This window comes from Ammodytes marinus, assembly GCF_949987685.1.
Source record: "Ammodytes marinus genome assembly, chromosome: 11".
Classification (NCBI taxonomy): Eukaryota; Metazoa; Chordata; class Actinopteri; order Uranoscopiformes; family Ammodytidae; genus Ammodytes; species Ammodytes marinus.
In genome coordinates, this window is record NC_137215.1 from 15980035 (window position 1) to 16006893 (window position 26859).

The 26859-nt window shown below is 39.8% G+C and overlaps 1 protein-coding gene across 1 annotated transcript; it reads right to left on the reverse strand.

Annotated features, from left to right (window-relative positions):
- Positions 1 to 1487: 1487 nt before the first annotated feature.
- Positions 1488 to 25479, reverse strand: pdxkb (pyridoxal (pyridoxine, vitamin B6) kinase b; the record flags this gene model as incomplete). Its single annotated transcript, XM_080036635.1, has 11 exons — positions 1488 to 1603; positions 1790 to 1856; positions 3350 to 3486; positions 3594 to 3705; positions 3809 to 3854; positions 4785 to 4870; positions 5495 to 5529; positions 9464 to 9547; positions 10027 to 10131; positions 16201 to 16255; positions 25399 to 25479. The coding sequence occupies 11 exons, from the start codon at positions 25477 to 25479 to the stop codon at positions 1488 to 1490; spliced, it is 924 nt and encodes a 307-aa protein (XP_079892761.1).
- Positions 25480 to 26859: the final 1380 nt, after the last annotated feature.

Consider the following 26859-nt stretch of genomic DNA (forward strand, 5'->3'; position numbering starts at 1 on the left):
TCTTTTTTTACTGCTTCTCGAGGCCTCCAGTAAATTCAGTGGCACAGCTCTCAGATATAGGGTTCTGGGTCAGAGCTGAGCCGGGAACCGCCCGGCATTGATGTGGGTTGGTTCTGGCACTGAGAGATAGCCATTTTGTTTCTCTCCAACTGAGGAAGAAGGTTAAAAACCTGGCCAGGGAGGGCTCACACAGCTCAGGTTGTCTTCTTTTTTTCTTTACGTGGTGTAGAGATGAAAGGGCGTTACCTATGCACTATTACTATTAAGACAGTTACACTAACAAGTGACAACCGGCTGGAGCCTCCAGGGGTGCCAGAACCAGCCCAAATGTATCTGGTTTGGGTGATATTGTAGTGCTTGTGGTCTATAGTACAGTAGCATCAACACAATGGTCAAATAGACAAGATCCGATAGAGGATATCATACAGATGATCCAATACAGTTATAGTACAACATCTATACATCAACTATACATTGTGCGTTTTTTTTTCCTTTGTTTTATTTTCAAGGGAGTGTCAAGGGTTGGACTTGGTCACCATTACATCACTGCTGTAAGACAGGGGAGGGGGAAATATTGGTGGGAGAGCCATAGAGAAACAGAGTTTGATCTTTATAGTCTTGGAATGTTAGTCCTGCAAATCCTGCGACTTGGCATCTGGTGTGTAGGACCACCGTTAGAGTGCAAGTCGGTCAAAGTTTGCTATAAGAAAATAATAAGAAGCTGCCCAAGTCTGACTCGTGCTGATCACTGAAGGGGTTTTAAGGGTTTTCAAATGTCTTTTTTACCTCTACATATAGAATATCATTTAACACTTTACAATGAGGGTACATTAATTAATCATAGCATTAACTGAGCATTAATAAACCGTTAATAACTGCTAAGTTAATGCTTAGCTAAGCATTCGTTAAATAGACATGGCTAAATCTTAACCAAGCATTAACTAACAACTAACCATTGATTACAACGTATTATTAACAGTTAGTTAATGCTTAATAAGCATTTACAATGCATTAACTAACCATTTATAACATTAACTAATCATTAACTAACGGTTAATTAATGTACCTTATTATTAAGTGTTACAAAATGTAATGTGTTATTTTAGTGGATTTGTTTTATCAGCACAATTTTTGAGTGATATAGTGTTCTATAAATCACTCACAGGCCCTGTTACATGAGAGGCAGCAACAGGCCTCCACAGTCAAACCAGACCAAACACTCTGTTTATCCATGGCTTTGGTTTCCAAAGGGGATACAGGGTTAAGGGGTTTTGTTTACGGGGTTAGGACACTGAGGATTAAAGGGGTAACAGGTTTAAGGTGGAAAGACTTAAGGGTTTACAATACTAAGGGTTTTTGAGGAGTCTGGATGATGAGTCGTTGAAGTTTGTAAATGACAGTCAAGGTTTACAGTGATGAGAGATTTACCGAGATACAGGATTAGAGAGATTCATGTGTGTTAGAATGAGTCTTATGGGTTGGTGATGTTAGGATATGACCGTGGCCTTCGTAACTATAGCAGGGTCTTCTATGTCAGCTTTACTTTGAACCATCCTCAGCTCCAGCTGGGGCGGACTGGGCCTCCGACCAGGACCTGCCAACTCTGAGAGACAGAGGGGACAGGGTATGAGTGCAGAGACAAATAGGAAACCTGTATTTTAAAGCTACATTACGCAATTGTATTGTGTATAAAAATAGTTTGGACATACAGTACTGTGCCATTAATGCAAAGCAGGATTTGAGCCAAGTCAAAGCCTTGGGTATTGATAACAGGCTCTATGTTTCTTACCGTGAGCATACGAAATGGTCCTCTGGATAACATGGTGCATCACTGAAAACGTCTTCTCACAGGCCATCTGAGAGGGAGGCGAAAAGAGTGAAAATCATGTCATGATTAGGGATGTAACGATATGAAATTTTGAGTACGATACGATACTGCGATTGATATCACGATATCACGGTACGATATTAAGCGCGGAATTCATTTCTACCCCCTCAAATTAAATGGTGTAACGCTGATTTAAATAAAACATAAACACAAGAATAATTAAAATTTTTATATCGTATTATGAAGAAGAGATTTCTGAGAGATTTAAACAACTTCTCACCAAAACAAAGACACTGCTTCTCTACTGCCATTTTTAAAGAAGCTTTACACCTATATTTTTCAAACTGAAATAGGAATTTTAAATCTAAACTTAATTTAGTCACTTGTCTGTAACTGTAAAAGTATGTATAAAATAAAAAGGATTTAAATAGTGTGATAATTTCCCCATTTATTTATGTTTTATTTGCTTATCAACATTTTTACAAGCCATGTTTTACCTTAATAGGCCAACATTATGACAGGCACAATGAACTCTGTAAAATATTTATTCATGATTTTTATTTTAATTGCTGTCTCAAAATCAATGTGTTTGCAGTGCACTCCATTCCCCCCTCCCTTCCTCACACTTTCACAACGTCACCTACATTTGACCAAAGAAGTAGTGTCACCTAAGTTTGACATAGTAGGGATTCCATAGTATTGCGCAACATGCTGGTATAGCTTTTATATACTGTCTATGCTGAGTTCACGTGAAGTTGTGATGAACATATCAAGGATCTTTGGACTTAGGCTATTTCCTTCATCTGCCTTTCACGGAAGTTCGCCGACTTTACCGGGGATTTAACGCGCGGTCGCGGTGGATTCTATTCTATTCTTTTTTTTTTTTTTTTGTCTTATTTCATCACGTTCGCCTGGATTCATAATGATATAATTGACCCGCGAGCAACTTTCTCTTCAGTCTGGTAAGCTACTCTTTCGATCTTTTTCTCTATCTCTCCCTTTTCTCTTTCTCGCTCTTCTTCTTTGCTGCTGCTTGACTCAATGTTGTGAAGCTGCACGCGCTAGTGTAAACAACGGCCCACGTGAGACGTGACTGTTCAGTTTAAAGTTAGAAGTCATGTTTCAGTGATAAGATGTTGTGTCTATGTGTTATTGTTTGGTTTCCAATGTTGGTGTGGCCCATACAGTGTTAGATTGAGTGCTACGTTGCTCACGAGACTCTCCACAATGACGGAGCGCATTTACCATGCACGCTCGCCTGTAATACCGTGACGCGGTATAACAAGAAAAAACTTACGGTTGACATTCGTGGCCTTTTCATATTGCGAACGACCGTTTTGCGGTATATTGTTACATCCCTAGTCATGATGATGTTTTATGACTTGGCATATAAGAGCGTCATTGTCTTTAGGTAACTGGGGTAGAAAAAAACAGTAAATAACCATTTGTATTTCTAATGTTGCAATGACGTAAAGTACTTAGAAAAGCCACAGTGTGATTCAAATACTGATATGATTGTACCTTAAGGTCATTAGGGTAGTGGTGTGTCCACGCTAGCAGCATAGCAGCAAATAAATCTCCGGTTCCTACAAAGACGGCGTCCACCTTGGGAACTTCTAGTCGAACTCTCTGTGTTGTCCTGCTGCCGTCGGGACGAACTGAACAGCAAACACACAACATGTTGAAGGGTGATTTTGGGTTAACTACCCTCACAGATATGTACATAATAGACAAGCTTGTGAACACTAAGTCACATGTCACTCACGCTGGCGCTGGCTGCCCAGCGACACTAGGAAGCGGTCTCCCAGTCTGGAGGGCAGATCAGAGGAGGTGATGACCACTGTGTCGGGGCCCATAGTATGGAGAAGGTCCATAACCTGCAGACAGTCAGTGAGTGAAATACTGGGGCATCTATCATCAGAATGCTATGACAACTTATCCTGATAACCAAGAAGGATTATATAGCGAGTGAGTTATTACCTCTAAAGCATCTTTCTCTGTGCTGATGGTTTTCCCTGTCAATAATCTAAAAACACAAGCAAAGAGATCACCATTATGTCGACTGCACTGTAACCGGAACACTGGAAATCAAGATGTAAACACAGGAAAACCTAGAAATTCCCATTTAAGAAAGTCCTAAAGAAGACTCATTGTTGAAACCTTAAAAACACCTCATTCTACTTAGATTATTGATGCATACAAAAGCCACCAAGTCAAGTGAGTGTTTAGCAGATAAAAAAAACCTTCAATCTGATTCTGCAGGCATACGGGAACACCACTAGATGGAGCAACTAGACAGTGAAGCTGAAGCAAAAACAGTTCTATTTTAAAACTGTGGTTTAAATTTGACTTTTTTCAGAAATATAGGAAACAAATATGTTTCAAAAATGTGTTATGACTGTTCTAATATGTAATCCAAAAACTAACAAGACATGCTAATTCTAGCATTTATATAATAAATAATTGATAGACAAGACCGTGAAATCAAAATAAGTAAATCATTGCAAACCTATGTAGGTAGAATGGACGTGCATCTCTGAAATCCTTAAAAGCGCATTTAAAATTCAGTTAAAAGACTGTGTACTGATGCATCTGCTGTACTTCTATTTGATGTAACTGTACAGCCTTGAACAGCACAGTGACTGAACTTTGAACAAAGATGCCACAACAAAACATGTGTATGAAATATTTCCACACAGTATAAAGCAACGTAATCATAAAAGAGGTGAAACAGGATAGAGTGCAGATAAGTCATATTTTTGTTCAATTCTTCCATAGATTGAGAGCACGAAATAAAAGGTCTTAGATAACAGCATGAGTGGCATTACATAAAGATGGTGTTGGCTAATGCTTTGCTACTCACACAGCTATAAACTCACATGTGTAGAAATGATGAAACTAATAAGTTAAAATTACAGAAATGTTATGAGAAAAATGTGCAAATATTTGTACTCACTCAGCTTCAAACTGGTTCGGAGTTATAATGTCAGCAACAGGAACCACCTTGTTCTTATAGACCGGATAAAGATTCTGGGGAACGTACTGTGGAACGAGACACATAGGTTAGATCCTCATAACACAACCTCTACCCACATACAGGAATACACACACACACACACACACACACACTATATGCGCACACCGACAAATTAATTCTAAGTGAATTTGAAGCTTTTCTCTGATCATGGTTTTATATAGGGAGCGCTAAATGACAGAATATGATCCTAATCCCTAAACATGCATGTCTGTACAATGTTACACACACACACACACACACACACACACACACACACACACACACACACACACACACACACACACACACACACACACACACACACACACACACACACACACACACACACACACACACACACACACACACACACTCTCTCTCTCTCTCTCTCTCTGTGTATATAGTTCTGTCAGATCCCAATAATCCATCTGTCACTGAAAATTAGCCTTGTAACAAACCCCCACTACTCCCACTAAAAAAAAACACAAATATACATAATAAACACACACATATACAGATAAGAACGCACGCACACAGGGATGAACACTAAAACCCTCCCACACACGTTAAAGGCACATGTATCTAAAACCAAACAGATATAAACAGACACACACACAGACACACACACACAAAACTGCCACTTATCTCACCATGGATCCATGATCACCAAGGACGGGGTCACAAACTGAAATTACAAAAACACATTCAGAGTCAGACACCCAGCACAGACCTGTTAGCGATCACCACATTACATAAACACTGCAGTGATAGGAGGCATGACACTGGATTTGGTGGTTTAAACACCTCTAAGTCAGAATGTGAAGAGAGAAAAACCTCTGTTATTCTTTTGAAATGCCTCCTAAAAAGAGAAGAGAAAACAACTGTGCTTGTGTCTTTTGGAGGTTGTAATGTTTATTACACCTTGTAATATAAAAGTGCCAGAGAGAGTGACCAACATAATGCTTTTAACTATTACTACACCCATAGCAGTAGTGGAGATAAAATAGGTACTTATGTGCTCTCCCATGTAGGGATGGCTGTCATAATTTGGTGCAAAAGATGAGGACATGACATGATGAGATTCAAGAAATAACAAGTAAATTCCCTAAGCGGCTGAACACACTGAACTGCTTCAGATTTATAATAGGATTTATTATCTGTACATTTGTATGTTTTCATGAGGTTGCATGTGTGAATCGCAAATATAAAATGCAACTACGTATATTGCATGTTGCTGCATGTTGGTACATATGTAGTAAAGTGCGCTACACCTTTCCTTGTCAGCCATGCCTGGAGAGCATAGAATCACTAGTTATATTACATCAAATGTAAATAGCAGAATGACAATAAAAGGAATCTTTAACTTTGAGCTGACATCGGTAGCTTCATCATCATTAGGGAATGGTTAAGAATTTTAAAAAATGCTCTTACATTATAATGGTTTAACCTTGCATTACTATTAATAGCAGTGTCATTTGTCCAGGAGCTTTGCGATATTTTAGTACCGATCAGTCAAGAAGAACTGATACCAATATAGTCTTGGTTCTTGAATTGATATACCCATCCCTACTCACAAGACATTGTATAAGATGTTCACATCTCAGCAAGAAGCAACTTAATCGATTAATTGAGCCAGAGCACTGAAACATAATTGCCTTATACAGTTTATGGGGAAAATGGTAGCAAATAGTTGCTTATTTACTATCAGGCGGATACGGAGCACCATTAGCAGTGATTTGTAGGTGTGCACCTGGAGGGTACAATTCAATCTCCTTATTACTTCACTTTACTCTCTCCACAATACCTCCCAGGGGAAACATCTGGCTCTTTAGCTGCTAAATGCTCCACTATGTTCTCCAGCCAGTTGGTAACTCTGTCTGTCCGCTTAACGGCTCCAGCAGCAGAATCAAGATTATTAAGAGTGATGAGTGGACACTCCTGTATCTAAACAAGCTCCACCATCACACAGACTAAGGGTGTATTCACACTGGGAAAGTCCGCTAGTTCACTTGCTTTGGTCCAGACCAAATAGAGTTTAGATTTTTTTTGTTTGGTGTGGTCCACTTTCATATTGCCCCTTTTGCAAGTGAACCAGCATCACGAAGCAAAACCACACGTGATCTGAGGTCATTCATTCATTGGACAGACATTCTGGGGTGGAGAGAAGCAGGTAAAACGAAGTAAAAACTGCGAAATATATAACTGATACGATATGGGGTTAAAAATAATAAATAAATAAATAAATAGGCCAACATCTAGCCCAGTGGTTCTCAACCTTTTTTGAGCAAACGCCCCCCTAACCTTACCGAGATACTCTAGCGCCCCCCCCCCCCCCAAAAAAAAAACCACAAACACACACATACACACACAATTAAGAATATGTTTTGGCTACATCCTCTATCAACAATAAAACATATTTTCTGTGCTGTTTTGGTTTCTTATAAGAATTATTAAAAAAAAATCCCAATATGAGCCTGTTCTATGATAGGCAGATTTAACCCACTGTCAGGTGGCTGGTTGCATAAAAAGAAAAAACACTATCAGCATTGGTTGTAATCAGGGGTGTAAAGTAGCGAATTACATTTACTAATTACATTTACTACTTACATTTACTATTTAGGCTACTTGTAATTTTTTAAGTGATTTTTAAAACCTATACTTTTACTTTTACTTTGAGTATGTTTATTGTGAAGTATTGTACTTCGCTACATTTTATATCACTTGCGTTACTGAGTAAAAAAATAGATAGGGAAAGGAGAGAAAAGCAAAGAAATATCGCGGGGGGCTTTTATTTTTACGGCACAATACCGGAAACTAACACAGTGAATGATCGACAGGAGGAGTTAACACATTGCGACTACATGATAACAACAAACATTGCTTCCCTTTATCATTAAAACAAAATAATCCTAGTTAAACTATCATTGTACCGCACGTGAAGACGTGAAGGCTTTTAAATGCAGCAAACCTATCATCCAGCCGTGCGATCGGCCCCTCCCTCACCTGATAGTTTAGCTTTCAGTTTAACAGTGCAGAGTAGGATGGAGACGGTGCGTGTTGCCAAGGCTGCTGTACAGGGCTTCAGTGAGCCTCTCGCGGTGCACAACGTTTAGTATATCGTCCCTCTCCAACATATGAGGGTTGTGTCTTTAACATGGTTCTGCTTGTGTGTTAGTTAACTCCATGCTTTGGCTGATTACTCTGTTTTCTCCACCTCAGAGACAATAGTTAGTTTAAGTTTGAATCTCGCTGCGCTAGCATTAGCATTAGTAATATCAGTAAACGTCATTATACTAGTCTGTGATTGGCTGATTCCTCTGCCGCTAAGGCTTTGATTGGCTGGTTGTTCTGACTCAAAGACCTCTGATTGGCTGTCTGCAGAGCCTTCTCTTTTCTAAGGCTGTGACAGTCAGCAGACCGCAGAACATTGGAGAGAATAGTTAAAAAGAGGTTGAGGGGTTAGAAACATGAAAAGTTAAAATAGGCTGTTTATTTCAGGTAACCTATTTTTGCAGTCAAAAGATTTATAAGATTTTTAAGAAAGTTTAGAATATATTTATAAAAAAAAAAAAAAAAAAAAAAAAAAAAAAGAAGCTCTTCTGTCCCAGCCTGGTCCCAGCGCCCCCCTAGGTTGTACGAACGCCCCCCAGGGGGCGGTACCGCCCCCGTTGAGAAACCCTGATCTAGCCTATAAATAAAATTTAAAAAAACATCAAATTAGTGTTGTTTCATATGGTTATAATATGTAGGCCTGTGTCAATGTGTGGCTTAGCCTATACGATGTGAAACATAATATTTACTGTATTTTTGCTGCTGGACGCGCGGCTCGCGAGGAATAGGCTCAAGCTGACACAGCTGAATTAGCCGTGTGTCAGCTGGGTGTGAGTTCGGCGCGGCTCAGCTCCAAACTGACACAGGGGTAGTGTTGACGGTACCGTAACATGGGATGCAAAGTAAAAACACGCACTTCATACAAAGCGCAGCGTGAACCTGTTGTCACTGTGCGGGAGACGCTCCCCTCTCCTTCATCTGATCGCTGAACACATCAGCATGTTTACGCGTCCTGTCTATCAAATGTAATATATTCGCTCGGGGCTCCCGGTCAAACCACAACTAATCTTCCTAACAATGGCGACAACAACACTTTCCTATAATGTGAAGCTGACAGCGATTTATTAAAAAAGAAAAGGCACAGTGCTTCCTGCAATTGGGTCGGATCGAGTCCGGCCAAATTCACACCACAAACGAACTGCAGCAGAGTACGTTTTGAAGCGCATCGAGACCACCTCTTCAACTGGGTCTCGGAGCGTTTGTTTGGTCCGCCCCCGAGTGCGATTGCTGTATTCACACCTGTCTGAAAGATGCGCACCGAAGGCGGAAGTGCATCTGAGTTCGTTTCAACTGAACTAAACACGGCATGTGTGAATACACCCTAAATGGAAGGGATACTAATTATAGTAATACTAGTACTACCTTTAACCTTAACCAAAAGCTGTAAAAATGTGTAACCCTTTGAATGCATCACACAATGGATATCACTTCACTTTTACTTTATAATAAGTAATGTTGGAAACAGAAAATAGAATAACTTAAATATAAAACCATGTGGGGTTACTTACCATACACCAGGTTGGGGTTGGCTCTCTTTAGCTCCTGAACAATGTCAACTACCATCTCCAGGAAGGATGTGTCTCTGGTATACCCTGAATTCAACACAAACAAACACACACACACACATGAATGCAGCAATATATTTGATCATTTCACAAATCCATTAGCAATCGTACTGAATACGATATATCTTATTTATAGCTTCGTTTCACCACTACACTGTCACTAAAGATGATCTAATGCTCTTAAGATGACCGCTCTGCATGTCATGTGGCTGAAGCAGTATGGATGAAAATAGCCACAAAAGGTATACTTAGAATCACCTTAAACAGAACTGAACATGCAGGGTTAAGTGGTTAGACAGTGGTTATACAACTCACTGCAGTAAAACATTTGGATACACAAAAAATTCAAATGCTTTTAAACGGAGATGGAGAAGAAGACTGATGGGAACATTCATTCAGGATTCATTTAATATCATTTAACCTCAGGATGATTTCAAACAAATCTCAACAGGACACATCTACTTATCTACTTGACAAAGCTAGTTGTGTTATTTTTGGGAATTCACCTGTTAAAACATAGTCATAGTGGTGTACGTTGTTAAGTTTGATTCCTTCATAAAGAACGTGGAGCTCATCTGCTGTCAGCACCTGGCCTTTCCAATGTGAATAACCTGCAGACACAAGAGGAGAGGAGTTATTGTGCTTGCTAAGTGGCTGACTCCAATCCTTTGCAATGCATTTTTTATTCTAGTGGTACATGAACAAAAATACTGTCTATGTGCCCATATAAATCTGCTGACATGCACATTCTTTTTTGTCCTTTTTGCCTTGTAGACAGTGGAAGAGCTATAGAGTAGACAGGAAATGTAGGGTGAGAGAGGGGAAATTGGCCTGCAACAAAAGGTCATGGTTGATTCGAAATCTTGACGAAGGCACATCACACATTGAAACTCTTGTGTCTTAATGTTTTACATACAACATATACAGTAGGCCGAAAATGGGATTAGAATATCACTTACACATGATATGCATCAATAATAACACTATTAGTTATCATAGTGATTCATAAGGGCTCATTTTCTGTGTGTGCTTAACATATTTTGTCTCATTCACCCATTCAGATACACACTCTTACACCGATATCAGCGGCTACATTGCCCAGGGACACATGGCAGGAGATCGAACCACCAACCCTGCAATCAGTGATCGACTGCTCTACCTGCTTAGCCACAGCTGCCCCGGTAAGATAACTGGTGTTTGCCTCAATGACCTTCAGCACCTGTGTGAAGTGAGGGCCATCTTAAAAGACTGTTGTTATGGACCCTGAACTTCCTTTATACACTGAGTTTCAGATACTTCCATCAAGGCGGAGGTTTAGTCTCCCTAAAAGCAGCACAAACAGATACTGATTGTATTTTATACCCTCTGTTCTGGAAGTGTGTCTGTGTAAATAATTAGGATCTTTGTCCGTGTATGAAGCATTGCATGCATTTGTGTTGACTACTGTCTTCAAAGCAAATTGCTCCACGGAGACTTTAAAGTTATACTCTAATCTACTCTACTTCTCTACTCTATGTACCAACAAAAGACAAGGTGGTTCTTGGATAAAAGCTGGACTTGTAAAAAAAGGAAACCTTTTGGATCGCGGCTAAAACCAAAGAAAACAAGCAATTGGTGAACCAGGGAAGTAAACGGACACAGACACACAAACAGCCAGAGGACAGGAGGAAGGCCTAGGGGTCCGGGGTCTGCTAAAAAACACACTGACATTGTGTGTGTAATGATATATGTCTATGGGTGTGTGTATTTATACATCCGGGTATGCATATATGTGCTTAGTACTCCATGTACCGATGTGGATTCTCATGTATGTGAGGAGAATGTGGATGGAAGCGTGCATTGGTGCACGTCTGTCTGCGTATGACATGTTTGCTGCAGGCCGATGATGTCGCAGCTTCAGGTGAGTCACAGCCAGATCACGTGGTGGGGGTTCTGGTTGCTAAGCAACAAGCCGGGAGAAAGCCAAAGGGGCTATGAAAGAGAGATGAGCAGTCAGAATGCTGTGTGTGTGTGTATGTGTGTGTGTGTGCGCGTGATTAAGAATGAAGGCAGGCCTACAGATAAGAGCTGCTTCTGTCGTCATCATTCGCTGCTGTCGCAATTCACAGCGCCTGCTGCTGTTTACGGCTGCGTCCCGTCGCTCTCCCCCTCTCCACACCCTCCGTCTTTCTCCCCATCATCCGCCGTCTGTCTCTGATTCTCTCTTTTCTTCTCTATTCACCTTCTCTTTCTCTCTGGCCATCTCAGGATGAACACGTCTTCTTCAATATGTCACACCAAATTACACACTCTCCTCCAAGAAATTGCAAATGTTACTTTCCAATACGCAATATCTGATTAAGCTGAGCCTCAGACATGTTGATGTTAAGGTAACTGAAACAAATGCTATTTAAACCACTAATGTGAGGAATTATTTTCCCATTTCTCAATCATGAGCTCAGCTATATCACAGTCTACTCTGTACGACAGGAGTAGAATAATTGTAAGTAGTTGACAGCTAGGGTAATTTAATTTGTTTAACCTGGTTCAACCTTTGCTGGAATGCAATTTAACACCATCTGGAAAGCACTGCATCGGACAATAAAAAACATTCTAACACACACAGGTCCGGTACTTTGTAATGTTACAGCTGTGTCTTTTTACAGTTGACTTGAAGATCATGTTGACAAAAAGATAACCATAAGATGCCGTGCAAACTACAGGTGACAAAACACCTGATGAGTCCTCAAATCCATGGATTATTTTCTCAAACGGAGATTTCTGGATGGTTTCCGCATCTATCCAGTAACAGAAACAGTGTCCCCCCTAACAAAGCAGCCCGTTGCATTTTTAACACTGAGCTGTTTTTGGTCTAAGGTTTGAACACCTCGTACTCTCTCCTCGCCCGCACCGCTCCCAAATCTTCTAAGCAATCTCTCTTCTGCTCCATATAGTCACCTACGCCTTGTTTACATACTGAGAAGCCCATCTGTGCTAGTTTGTGGATGCACGCTATGCCCTTTCCTACCGGTATGAAGAGCCTTGTGTAAGAGTGTCGCGTCAACATTCTCCCTGCTAGTTTGCGTTTGATTCTAAAATAATGAGAGCAAAAGGCACACAAGAGTGTCAAGTGATTAGTTTAGTTTATCTTCTTGCTGCCCGCGGAGGCAGGCTACATGTTCCCCTTAGGTAGCGGTGCTGAAGCTAAGCTAACCCGGATGAGCGCCCGATGCCCCTAACTTCCTCAAAAATGCATGCAAAGTTAAAGGGACGGTTTATGTCGCCTTATATTGAGTGGGTGAGTGAGGCGAATCGCTAAAAATGTAACATTTTTAATTATTCCTTTAAGGGAACCATACCTGCTTGGCTAAGTCTCTTAGCAAATGTAAATCAGAGTATGTTATTCGTCGCTGCATGCTAAAGGCATTCGACCACACAACACCAATTACCCTATAGAAAATCTACAATCAAGTTCAACCTTAGTCTGCAACATCCCAATTGCTTTCGTTCATTGCATAAGCTCAACATCAGCCATAAACAATGAAATGATCAAAGCAGTTTCTAACTTGGCTGGTTTCACACAACCAAAACATCCGTCAGACCAAATGAAAAACTAGATGATCCCCGACACACGAGTGCATCAAAGTCATCCACTATTTACCACCAATACAACCAAGAAATCTCTCTATCACAGTTCACAAATGTATCTCTTTATGTTGGTAGCAGGGAACAGGCTGTTTTGTCTCTTAAATTAAACCAGGCAGAAAAATATAAAAGTGGGTAATGTGATGCGATAGCAGATGGGATAACTAATTCACCAGCCACAAAATGTATTGTGAACTTCGACATAATGTTCTAATCCTGTGGGGAATGCTGAGTCTGGATAACTGCTTGTCTATTGTCTTTACTGTGAAGCAACAGGCAACAGCTGGGCAGATGTGTTTGTTTTCTCAGTGCTCAGCTGATTCATTCTTCAAAGCCAAGTTTGCATGAATAACATGAGCTGAGAAACCATCCGTCAGTGCAAGGCTCAGAGCACATTACTCATTCATTCATGGGACTGGAAATTAGATCAAAATATTACAAGTAAAATTTGACACCAAAGGATGACGCAGACACACGATCTGGGCCAATCTGTAACACGTTTCTTCAAAATCTCATTATGGCTGTTCCAAGTATGCCCTTTAAAATGCTATATTTTAATTGGTTTTTCACAACATCACTCACCGATCTTTAATCAGAGCATTGCAGAACCTTCATTAGGCCAATGTGCATATTCCTGTGAGAAATTCAACACCTAAACTCTATCAATAATGCAAACTAAAGTTGCGGCAATACGAGAACATACAGTCATATGAAAAAGTTTGGGAACCCCTCTCAGCCGGCATTATAATTGACTCTGCTTTCACAAAAAAAATATAAAAGTGGTATGTCTTTAATTTACCAGGAACAGCTAAGTACTGGGATGTTTTCCAAACAAAGATTTTTTGAAATCAGTATTTGGTTGTATGAAATAAAATAAAATGTGAAAAACTGGCTGTGCAAAAATGTGGGTACCCTTGTGGTTTTGTTGATTTTAATGCCTGTAACAGCATGTAAAACTGATGACTTTAAACACAAAGTTGGTTGGATTATGTTGTTAAGCCTTGAACCTCATAGAAATGTCTGTTTAATCATGAGAAAATGTATTTTAGGTGCCTAAATGCAAGTTGCACTTCTCTTTGACTCTCTGCTGAAGTGAGACATAATGGGATCATCAAAACAGCTCCCAAAAGATCTGAAAAATAAAGATTGTTCATTGTCATGGTTTAGGGGAAGGCTACAAGAAGCTTTCCCAAAGGTTTCAATTGTCAATTTCGACTGTAGGGAACGTTGTCAGGAAATGGAAGGACACAGGCACAGTGGCAGTTAAACCCAGGCATGGCAGACCAAGAAAAAAACAGGAGCGGCATAGGTGGAGGATTGTGAGAATGGTTGCACGCAACCCACAGATCACCTCCAAAGACCTGCAAGAACATCTGGCTGCAGATTGTGTATCTGTACATCGTTCAACAATTCAGCGCAATTTGCACCAAAACATCTGCTTTTTATAAAGACCAAATAACTTAATTTTTGTCTCATCAGTCCAAAGCATTTTCTTCCAATATGAATCTGGCTTGTCTAAATGAGCTTTTGCATACTCCATGCAACTGTATCTGTGGCGTGGGCGCAGAAAGGGCTTCCTTCTCATCACCTGGCCATACAGATGTTTTGGTGCAAATTGCACTGATTTGTTGAACCATGTACAGATACACAATCTGCAGCCAGATGTTCTTGCAGGTCTTTGGAGATGATCTTTGGGTTGTGTGCAACCATTCTCACAATCCGCCGCATATGCCGCTCTTGTACTTTTCTTGGTCTGCTAGACCTGGGTTTAACTGCAACTGTGCCTGTGTCCTTCCATTCCCTGACAACGTTCCTTACAGTAGAAATTGACAATTGAAACCTTTGGGAAAGCTTCTTGTAGCCTTCCCCTAAACCATGATAATGAATAATCTTTGTTTTTAAGATCTTTTGGGAGCAGTTTTGATGATCCCATTATGTCTCACTTCAGCAGAGAGTCAAAGAGAAGTGCAACTTGCATTTAGGCACCTAAAATACATTTTCTCATGATTAAACAGACATTTCTATGAGGTTCAAGGCTTAACAACATAATCCAACCAACTTTGTGTTTAAAGTCATCAGTGTTACATGCTGTTACAGGCATTAAAATCAACAAAACCACAAGGGTACCCATATTTTTGCACAGCCAGTTTTTCACATTTTATTTTATTTCATACAACCAAATACTGCTTTTCAAAAAATCTTTGTTTGGAAAACATCCAAGTACTTAGCTGTTCCTGGTAAATTAAAGACATACCACTTTTATATTTTTTTTTGTGAAAGCAGAGTCAATTATAATGCCGGCTGAGAGGGGTTCCCAAACTTTTTCATATGATTGTATCTCTGATAATAGCAACAAATCATCATCATATAGTTTTGAATTAAATAACCATACTTTACAATTTGTACAAGCGGAAAATCTTTCTGTGAGAGGTGGAACTTGAGATTTCAGAATACTATAAGCACACATTTGATCATTTACCATGTGTTATGTGATTTTTGTCAGCAGTGTACAGACAGAACAATAAAAAACAAGAGGCCCATTTGTTATACAATATAGTGTATTCTATTATTAGGATGTAAGGGATTCATGTAAGGTCAAATTCAATGGAGCAGAAACTAATATGCTATGGATCAAAAACCCAAGAGATCATATCTTGATGTGTAAAATATGTGTAGGGCCCCACTGCCCCTTGAATTGTTATTTTACGAGCACAGAAATGGCATGACTGCTTCAAGCTTGTTCAAAGTGGGGCCAGCAGCATCCGAGATGTCCCAACAGCGACTGACAAGAGAAAGCCCGTGTAAATGTATTGAATACAGTACTATGTATTTATGTAATGGCAGTTTTCCCCCCTACAGCCCTGGTGTCACACACTCATTGACCTCATCCCCAAAAAAAATGACTAATTCCGCTATCCACACTGACCTGATGACAACAGTCTCTTTAACTCACACCAAAACTTAAATCACAATACCAGAGGCAACGGTTGACTCATAAACACCCACAGACACACGCACAGGCTCAGAAAAAAAATACGCTTCTTCATCAGTCTTACCTGTATGGTTGGAGAACTGGACAGAGTTGATTGAGTCCACCTCAAACCCTAAAACCTGGAGACAGAAAGAGAGAGAGAGAGAGAGAGAGAGAGAGAGAGAGAGAGACAGACAGACAGACAGACAAACAGACAGACAGACATATTAGGTGTCAGGGGAGATGAGGACTGGAGTACCGTAACTTGCTATAACTTAAGTATAGCAGTCCAGTAGTGTAACCAAAGCAGGACAAGAATGCCTCCACCTGATTGGTCATTGAACTCGTAATAACAGAAACACTGTTAACACAACACTGACTAAAACATGTTAGCATACTGATGTTTGAACTGGTAACACATCCAACAAACATGGAGCATCATTCGCATTCATTTGCAGTTGTATCCGCGTCCACCCGATGCGTCTAAGTCCAATATTCACTCTTCTTTTCTGTTTTTGGTCTGTTAGCCACTGAATGCTACACTATGTTCACCAGCTGGCCTCTATCCTTCAGGTCTATGGGCAAGTAGTTTGCAGTCAGTTGCCAAGTATTTTCACAAATGGAGTTTGTCCTGATATTTTTGTACATATTCCTCTAATTTTAAATAGAAAATATTTATATTATTTGACTTACTTTTTCTGATGTTATCTGTATTTTATGTTAATTGTAGGCACAATAAGACCAAGGCAAATTCCTTGTATGTATTAACTTATTTGACAATAAAACTGATACTGTTTTGTTGGTGCATGTACAAGAGTAAAATGCAAGTACTGCAAAGATCAAGAATATAAATAGAAACATTTACAATAAACAAATATAATAGAATGAAATATAAGTACAATTTGTGCAGGAGTGTGTGTCTGAAATGAGTTTCTAATGATAATGAACGCACACGTGGCCATCCCTAGAATATTATTCATTACATTAATGGGTGTTGCTATAAAATCATTGAATCAAAAACTGTTTATTGTATTGTTTATTATTGTGTGTTTAACTGTTATGGAAAAGAGACAATACTCGATTTGACAGACTGATGTGTGAGGTAAAAAACACCCCATTACGTTTACCTGGAAGCTATCACAGAAAATAACATTTTGCAACAGCTACAAAAAACAACTCTTGCTTTCCTTCCCTCTGTTTCTTTCTTAACAGATTTAAGAGAGAGTGAGAAAAACCCACATGACAGTGTAGATATTAGCTTTGACCTTGGCTGAACTTGATGCTCCAGCCATTGCTATGAACCTAGAGGAAATATTAAGTGTGCAAATAGGTTTTCAAAAAGGTGAAAATGCTGTGCTTTTTATATTCAATGTGAGGAGTTCAGGGTATATGCTGAGCTCTCAGTGGCGTGAAAATGCAAAACGGGACAATTTCTACTGGAAATACTATTTTCTAAAATACAATTCCGTAAGAATATATTCCTGCTAGAGACAGTGTGACGGGGGATATTCCATCTAGTTCTTTTCTTTACGATACTTATCCAAAAAAATAAATCCACATTTACCATTCGCCTCAGGTCGATCAGAAGCCCAGTAACTGGTAGGAAAGTTCTGTGCTTTGAAAATAAGTTCCCAGTATAAAATTAAATGGTAGCACGTTTGTACTCAATTGCTAGTCTGGTCCTACCAGACCATCGTACTTCATTTCAAGTACAGAAGGTCTGGAATTGCTAAATTGACAAACGTTAACTCACTTGAAGGCTGGTGTCTGTTGAAGTTTAAAACTATTGTCTCTGCCCAGTGCCACTCTGGATCTGCCAACCAATCGCATAACGTTTGGTCGTGACGTATGTCATTCACCGGCTTCTGAGCCACTCCCTCTGTTCGCTGATTGGACCGGCAAAAATATGTCCGGAGAACACCTAAGAATATAACGCAGCCCCAGGCTGACTACTGAAGGGAAATGAAAATTGAGCGGAAGTAGGTAGGCAGGCGGTGCCAGGCTACTCAATTGCCGGTTTATCTTGTAAATCTAGGTGCAAGTAATGCAGGCTAAACCACCATATCAAAATACCCTGCAGAAAATCCTACTTCATGACTTCCAAGTTGATTCTTTTACAGTTGAACATGGACTTTGCAGTTGATTTCGAAAGGCCTTTTAAGGTCATTTTAAATGCTGTATGTTGTGGTGCTGTTTCATTGTATTGTATTACACCAGCTTTAAAAGAAATGGAGGTGGACAACATTTTAGAAATATGGTAAGTATGACGCAACTATTGCATCCAAAAATGACCATAAAATTAAATCAACACCGTCAACAAAAAACTTTAAACAGTTATCATTGTGAGACTTATTGAAGGACTTTTGTATTGCATTTGCTTTAGCAGAATGTACTTATTTGTGACAAACGTACTGCACAGATGGCTTATTTAGTGTGATCGTAAAATGTAATATGTCAGGGTGATAGACGAGATAATTTGGTCCGAACAATCTCTCCCAGCTACTTCATATTGACTTGCAGTTAAATTCAGAATTGATGTTGAGGTTTTGGTGTTCAAAGCTTGTTCTGTGTTTATAGAGACAGGACCCTTTCACAGAGGAACGACCTGTCTGTTACAAGTGCCTCTGGCTTAGCAAGCAGCAGGACGCTTAGTATGTATGGCTAAGAAGAATATGTTATTCAGGTCACATCCTTTCTCACTCTATTCATGAGCCTCAAGTCAGTGACACAGATAGACTGTTTACAATGCTGCTGAGTGGAAAAGCCTAGTCTGACACTCATGAGCCGATTTTAACAACATTATAACGAGTAAACATTTAGCCTTTTTTTGAGGAAACATTTTCTTTAATTAATGTGTCACAGTACAGGCTGATCACGTCCGAGTCGACACAAAGGCTATATTTACTGCATCGTGACTTCACTCGCAGAGTCCCTATACGCTTTGGGTTAACTCCTGCACTGTTAATGTTTGATAGTGTGTGTTTCCATGTGTGCATGTACCATTTTGTTCCTGCACCAGCACACAAATAGGACATTGTATGTTCAACATTGACTAGTGAGTTTAATATGTATTTGTACTACACAAATGATTTTCAATTATTTATTTATTACAGCCTAGCCACGAGTTCTTTAAGTCTGGCCCAAGGCACAGTGTTGCTTTTAGCTAAATGCTAATGTTAGCATACATTGCATACATTGATCATGTTGATGTTTAGCAGCTATAATGTTTACCAGGTACGCAATCTTAGTTTAGCATGTTTGCATGATTACAATTTGTTAAACATAACTTCACAAGTACAGCTGAGGCTGATTGGAATGCCATTTGTTTTCTTGTTGTCTATTTGCTCATAAAACGAAGCAATGGACAAATTGACAATCTGGGAACCATTAATGTCTGGCTGTACAAAATGTAAGACTAACCAGTTCAGTAGCTGCTGATGTTTCAGTCTGGACCAAAGTGGTTGACCAGACAACTGAGCAGATGACATTGCCATCGCTAAAAATAATCCACCAGCATCCAAATTGAGAAAGACATGAAAAAAGCAAAAAGCATGCTTCATTTATTAATTAATAAATTACTAATAATTTCAGCCCTAGCAACAAGAATAAGTGTAATTACAATAAGTAGAAATATGCATTTAATACAGACTGAGTTGTCAGTTGAAAGTTGTATGTTATGATCTTGGTCAAATAGGTTGAAGCAGGCGTGTGTATTTTGTTTAATTATTTATTTGCATTAAAATCATAGAGATGCAATCTCAGGACAAGAGGGTAGTGTCATCATGAGCAACTGCAGAACCATGAAGTGTCCTTAAGCAAAACACTAAATCCTGGACACTGATCTGCAATTCAGAGAAGCAAACAGAAATGGTCACTTTGGGAATAGATAACTGATCCCATTGATACTAACCAAACTGACTGACTGCCAATGTTCAAAATGGAAAAAATGCAACTTGATTTGTTGCACATCTAAAAAATGTATTAATCCACAGACACATAAGTCTCCATTTTGGTGTCTATGTGAAAGCTGAATCTACCCAGTCTAGCTTTAAGCAAGGCATCCTCTCTATCTTCAGTGATGTCACAAGGAGGAATCCTGTGGCAGCCAATCGGCAGCCTGCTTCCTCATATCGCCTGCTGCTGACGAATCTGAGATTCTCCATCCCGTCAGCAGAGAGAGAGAGAGAGACAGACAGAGAGAGAGAGAGCGAAAGCGAGAGCGAGAGAGAGAGAGAGAGAGAGAGAGAGAGAGGGATGCCCTGTACGCTGGCTGACATCATCATCATCACCACCACCGCCGCCATCATCTTAACAGCATGTGAATCATGGGAGAGCAGCTCCCCCGCTGACCTTGGGGCTTTCTGTTTGTTGTGTAAACTGACTGGATCTGACTCTGACTGTACAGTTATAATAATATATACAGTGCTGCAAGTTTATGAACCCCTTGAGCATTTTGGGATTTTATTGCGTTTAACCATTATTGATTCATTTTGATCAATACCTGTATTTTTTATATGAAATAACAGACGTTTGTTTATCAATTCAAAATGTTTCTTTTCCAGAAATAAATTGTTAAAAGAGATTAAACATATTATTTGCCAACTGTTGTATGTGCAAAAGTTTGTGAACCCTGAGCTGAATTGCTTAAATCGAGCAGGTAAAAACATTCAAGTGGGCCAAACTGATTGATGAAATAGACCAATGTAATGAGAGATCTTTAGGGAAGAAATTGGGTGGCACAAGGTAAAACAGAGATAAAACCAAGTCAGTTTAGGCTCACCAAAGTGAACCCATACAGGTCGGACATGCCAAAAGGGGAAAGAAATCTCACAGGATCTCAGGAATAGAGTTTTGATGTTGCACATTTGTCTGGGGACAGCTATAAATTCATATAAAAAAATCATCTACAAATGGAGAGCTTTAAGAGTGACTTAACATCTGCCTAGAAGTGGACTTCCTTCAAAAATCTCCTCAAGCGCCACAAGAAAAGTGATTTTTCTGTTAAAAGCCAACCCAAACATTACATCTGGAGATTTGCAGACCATTTGCCACCACCATTATTCACTTGGTAGAAGGTTCTCTTGGTGGTAGGCAGAGTTGTATTTTTGCCCAAACATGGTGGTTTTGGTTATGACCAAACAGTTAAATTTTGGACTAATCTGTCCACAGAATAATTCTTCAGGTATCTCCAGGTGCTCTCTGGCAAAGTTGTGACAAGCAGTTTTGTTCTTTTTTGAGAGCAGAGGCTTCTTCATCAACCCTCCCTTGAAAGCCATGTTGACTGAGTTTTCTCCTTATTGTGGAACCATGCACATCTGTCCCAGATGCTGCAAGAGAGGTCTGCAAATCTCCAGATGTAATGTTTGGGTTGGCTTTTAACTGAAAAATCTATTTTTTGTGGTGCTTGTGGATATTTTTGAAGGAAGTCCACTTCTAGGCAGATTTTCAGTCACTCTTAAAGCTCTCCATTTGTAGATGATCTGCCTCACGGTGGACCGCTCAAACTTTTTTTTTTTCTTAATTTATAGCTGTCCCCAGACAAATGTGCAGCATCACAACTCTATTCCTTAGATCCACTGAGATTGTTTTCCCTTTTAGCATGTCTGACCTGTATGGGTTCACTTTGGGGAGCCTAAACTGACCTGGTTTGATCTCCGTTTTATCTAGTGCCGCCCAATTTCTTCCCTAAAGATCTCTCACTACATTGGTCGATTTCATCACTCAATTTGGCCCATCTGATTGTGTTTACCTGCTCGATTTAAGCAATGCAGCTCAGGGTTCACAAACTTTTGCACTTACAAAGGTTGTCAAATAATTTGTTTTATCTGTTTTAACAATTGATTTCCGGAAGAGAAAAATGTTGAATGGATCTGTTATTCATATAAAAAAACTGGTATTTATAAAAATGTATTAATAATGGTTAAAATAAATAAAATTCCAAAAGGCTCAAGGGGTTCACAAACTTTCAAGCAGCACTGTATATGTAATATTCCTCTTTAACGTCACATTCAATAAAGGCATGGTGCCTGCTGGGGTTGTTGTCACCTTAGATATATCTATCAAGTTATGAGACGCTTTAGCGCAAATTACAATGTAAAACAAGGCCAAATTCAACAATGCAATATTTGACAGTGAACGCAACCTAAAGGCATTCTGCATGATTGGTTTAATGTTTCACATGCAGGCACCCTTCTAAAAAGACTGTAAGAAGCTTTATTTGGATAAATTATATAAAAAGGTTGTTTAAAGATGTCCTGAAAAGAATTGGTACAGACAGACACTGGCTTAAGTGGCAATGTGAGGTGACTGGATATTTTTGTTACTCTTTTTTTTTGCACTAAGGCTATGGTGCAGGACATACAAGTATTTAATTGTTTTATTGTATTTTTTTATTTAAAAAAGGGACAATGTGTAATCATAATAATGGTAACATGGTCCACACCAAATGACCCCTGAAGATCAATTAAGTGTTATCCCATGAATAAAAGCATATGGAATCACCACATTGGGAAATATATATTGGGCACTAGTGTTTTCAAAAAGCCACATTCGTCAATTAGTTATGTTGACATTGAACTATGGCTGACTCTGACTAAACTGTTGTTTTACTGAATGTACTGATCATTGTAAGCTTTAGTAGGCTTACACTGGTCAACATCATTTGAACATTAGCCCTGGTAAAAAACAGGGCTTAATCAGCCGTAGTAATTTCTGCGCTGCATCCTGGTGACATGCACCAAAGCCCAGCAGCCATTAGGATAACTGCAAAATACATCCTAGGGCAAAGCAGCCAGGCTAAAAATAGACTGTGCACTTCTAACAACAAGTGACTGTCTTTCATGGGAAGATGGGACGTGAACTGCACTAGCCTCACCATCACCACAAACAGTCACCACTACTGCTTCTGCAGGTGGAAAATATGAAACTATAACAATCGCTGCAGCATCACTGTGTGGCAATTATAGACACAGAGCAATCACTTAATATCTTACCCGTCAAACATTTAGCCATCATAAAGGGAAATTACAATCACTTTCATGCCCGGGAGGAGCCCATAACCTCTGTGTCCTTTCACATAATATTACATCAATGCCTTGTTTTGAACACATCTGCTGTTGTTTTTCACCCCTTTATTCTGGCAGGTCTTGTAAAGCACCCAGGACGTCACTAAAGAAAACAAGACATGTTGAGACACTCAAAGGCAGCACTCGACAGTTCTTCGTCTGTTGGTATTTGAAAATAGACTAGACTGTGTTAATAAGGTTAATTTAATACACACCTTTTCCTTCAGATGACCTTCTAATTGCGTAAATAATAATGTACAAAAGAGGCACCCTGATAATATGATATAATGACTTATATCTTACTTATACATAAAAAAACATGAAAATGACAATCAATTTTCTTAACCTCTGTTGGCTACTATAGAGAAAGACTTTGGATAACTGGTTGGAACAGCAGTGATCAGGTTTTAGGTATTTATTTTAAATTAAAAAAGAAAATGTATGTCTGTGTGAGATTCATTATCTCACTAGTTACTTTTTTGATTCTGCAAATGTAAATTGCAATAGCCATTCCGCACAATTAATCTGTGTCAACGATTTGTGCAATTATTCTAATAAAAAACAGTTACAATCTGGTTTCGGAAACCAGGAGAACATATCTTTTTCCACCCAAATATGTGTAGGTGTATCAGAATACAATGCAGCAAATAGCTGTATTGATTGATTTGTCCATCCTGTAGTATTGGCTTGCAGGTTGTCACAGCAGGAGTCCGGGTTTGTGTCCATCGAGATGTTCCCGCACATCATGGCCACTAGGGCTGTTTACCTGCTTGTATGGCAACCCAAGGCACAGACACAGTGGTGGTGACTGGTTTACACATTTTCCTGCGACCCCTAGATTATCATTAGCTAGAGGATCTGCACAGATGACTATTTATCTGTGTAACAGTTATGTTCATCCCAGTAAGGGTAATTTGATTAACAGCTCCATTTACAGAGCCTGGGCTGTGTATTAAAGGTGTATTCCCAATTTCGTTGTATGGGTGACTGTACAGTGACAATAAAGACTATCTTATCTTATCTTAAGTGAGCGATATATTTATGTTAATATACATGTTAAATTGCTCTATATTCATACAGTGATCACTTATATAGTGTGCGCGTTTCATACCTTCGATCTCTCAGTCACCCGCTCTGCATGTAATCGGCAAATAAAAATTTTTGGGGATTCCGAAAGTGGTATCCAATCAGAAGAGAGAACGCTACAAACCGGCACCCGTCTCACTGCCGGTGCACCCGCAGAGCGACAGATGGGTGAATGTCTATGCACCTACAATGGCGGAGCAGGTAAACATCCTTCCCAATGTCTGTTTTGATGGTTTTTAATCATGCTTTATCACACTTATTGATCTGAAATGATGCTAGATAACTTGCTGCTTGAAGACCGCAGTGCATTAATGTGGTGACGTAGGGACGACGGAGGGGACTGCTGACTGCACTCACTGACAGGAAGTTAGCTAAAAGAACCATTCCGCTTACAGCACCTTTAACAAAATTTTTTCAGTGCACACAGACATATAGCAGATCAATAGGTTTCACTGATTTTGACATAAGTGACTGAGAACAATCATTATCCAGAATCACTGACTTTAGGTGGATTTAAGGTATTTTTAAAAGGCACTCTGAATTTTAAGGCACATTTTACACACACAAAAAGTTGCTTCAAATGCTGTTTAATGAAGCATGTCATTTTATTTCAGGTCATTTAAAATACACAACTAAATAGCAAACAATAGGTTCATAATAACCTGTCACTATATTGGGTCATGCCATGCTGATCAGTGTGACTTTTGATCAAGGCATTTTAATAGGGTCCCAATTAAGGCCTTATTTTTAGATTAACTAATTAAATGCCTTTAACGAGTTTGACAGAATGATTTAAAACATTTTCATTTCTATTTTTAGATTCACTATAGGCCTATTCAATGCCCCTTCCCTTCCCGACTTGTAAAGGATATGCAGGAACCACGTAGGCTAAATGGAAAGGGGACACTGAATGTGCTCGGCACCTGGCGTCATGATTAATGCTTGACATCCATGTGACATTTGGGCTACTGTTATTCAGGGGGGTTCTCACGACTTAGCCCAATTAGCGGGTATCATTAAAGAATAATGGACATTTAGGCCTGACATCAGTGGGTTCGGTGTTGAGAGGAACCAAGCGTGTCAAGACAGGGTCGGTAGTTGTCCGATAATGGATGCATGCGAGTTGTATTTACCTGTAACGGGAAAGAAGCGCTCTTGTTGCCCACATATCCCCGGACTACGTGGCTCTGTATGGACAGGACGCGGCACTCCATGGCGGCTCCCGGTCAGCCGAGGAGAGATGCAGATAATCCGTTACTTCAACGATTAATTAGCACGTCCACGCATGACAACACGGAAAAAATACAGGAAAATTTAAAAAATACAACGACGATGCCGCCAGTCAAGAGATGCAATGTTAGCTCACGAGCTAACCAGCTGTGTGTCACAGGCAGGATGGCAGTGTGTGTGAGCGCGTGTTGTGGTTGTAACGGCTGATGTGCGGCTAGAGGGAGAGAGAGAGAGAGCGCGCGTGCAATCGATGCACACACACAATATGACAAGCACACACGCGCGTAAAATAACGGTTTAGCAAAGACCGTCAAAGGTGTTTTAGAGTTAGGCTATTGTTACCCAACTGAAAGTAAAAATAATAAAAAGGCAGTGTCACGAGCTGACTAGACAACCGAGATCGTGTGCAGCCACACATTGAAGGGCAAACACACACAAGTGTATACATCCACGCGCGCGCTGGTTTTATACGCAGGCGATCTTCGTGACAGCCTAAACCGGATGACGTCAGCGCATCCTGATTATGATCTCAACCTGATCTCAACACAGCTGGAAATGAATAAAATGTGAATTAGCTTAACAGTTACATTGATATTGCTTGCTTCATTTGTAGCCTACTATCATCCTGTAACTGCCCTCCATGTTTTCTGGGATTGTGTATGTAGCCATACAATTTTGGTGTGATGTCCTTTATTATTAGAAAATGGTTTACATTATTGTATTAAGTCTACTCATGTGTATTTTCCCCTGGCAGATTAAATTAAACCAAAAATAATACAAAAGAATAGCCTATTTTATTTTATTTTTCAGGATGTAGTTTGGCATGTCGCACAGTTTTATCCCCCCATGTGTGCATTTGTGTGTCTGGTTGTGACTCACATCATCTCTCATCACAGAGTCGTGACTGAGGGTGGGATTTGACTCGGCAAAGACTGACTCTGTCACTGCACACAGCACAGCCGGCAGTGATGGAGAGAGACAATGTGCATGTACTGGACAAATATAGCCTGCAGATGCAGGTAAGCGAGAGAAGGAGGGAGAGAGTGCTGAGACACAGAAGCAGACAGAGGTAGACAGAGATAAATGGAGCTAAATTGGAAGTGGTTGACCTGACATCGCCACCTGCCGTTCATTCAGATCGACTGCTGTGTGTTATGCTTTCTTTTTTGATTTCACGTATACTGAACATCAGAATATAACACAGTGCTTACAAAGCCAGGGATACATGATCCCTTATTTCCATGCTCATTCCTCCTCCTCTAACTCTGTCTGATAAAAATGAGGAGGAGGTAGGCTAATGGAGGACAAGGCAAAAGGCAAAGAGGATAAGGACATGCAAATAGTAGGAGGCATGACTCATGGAT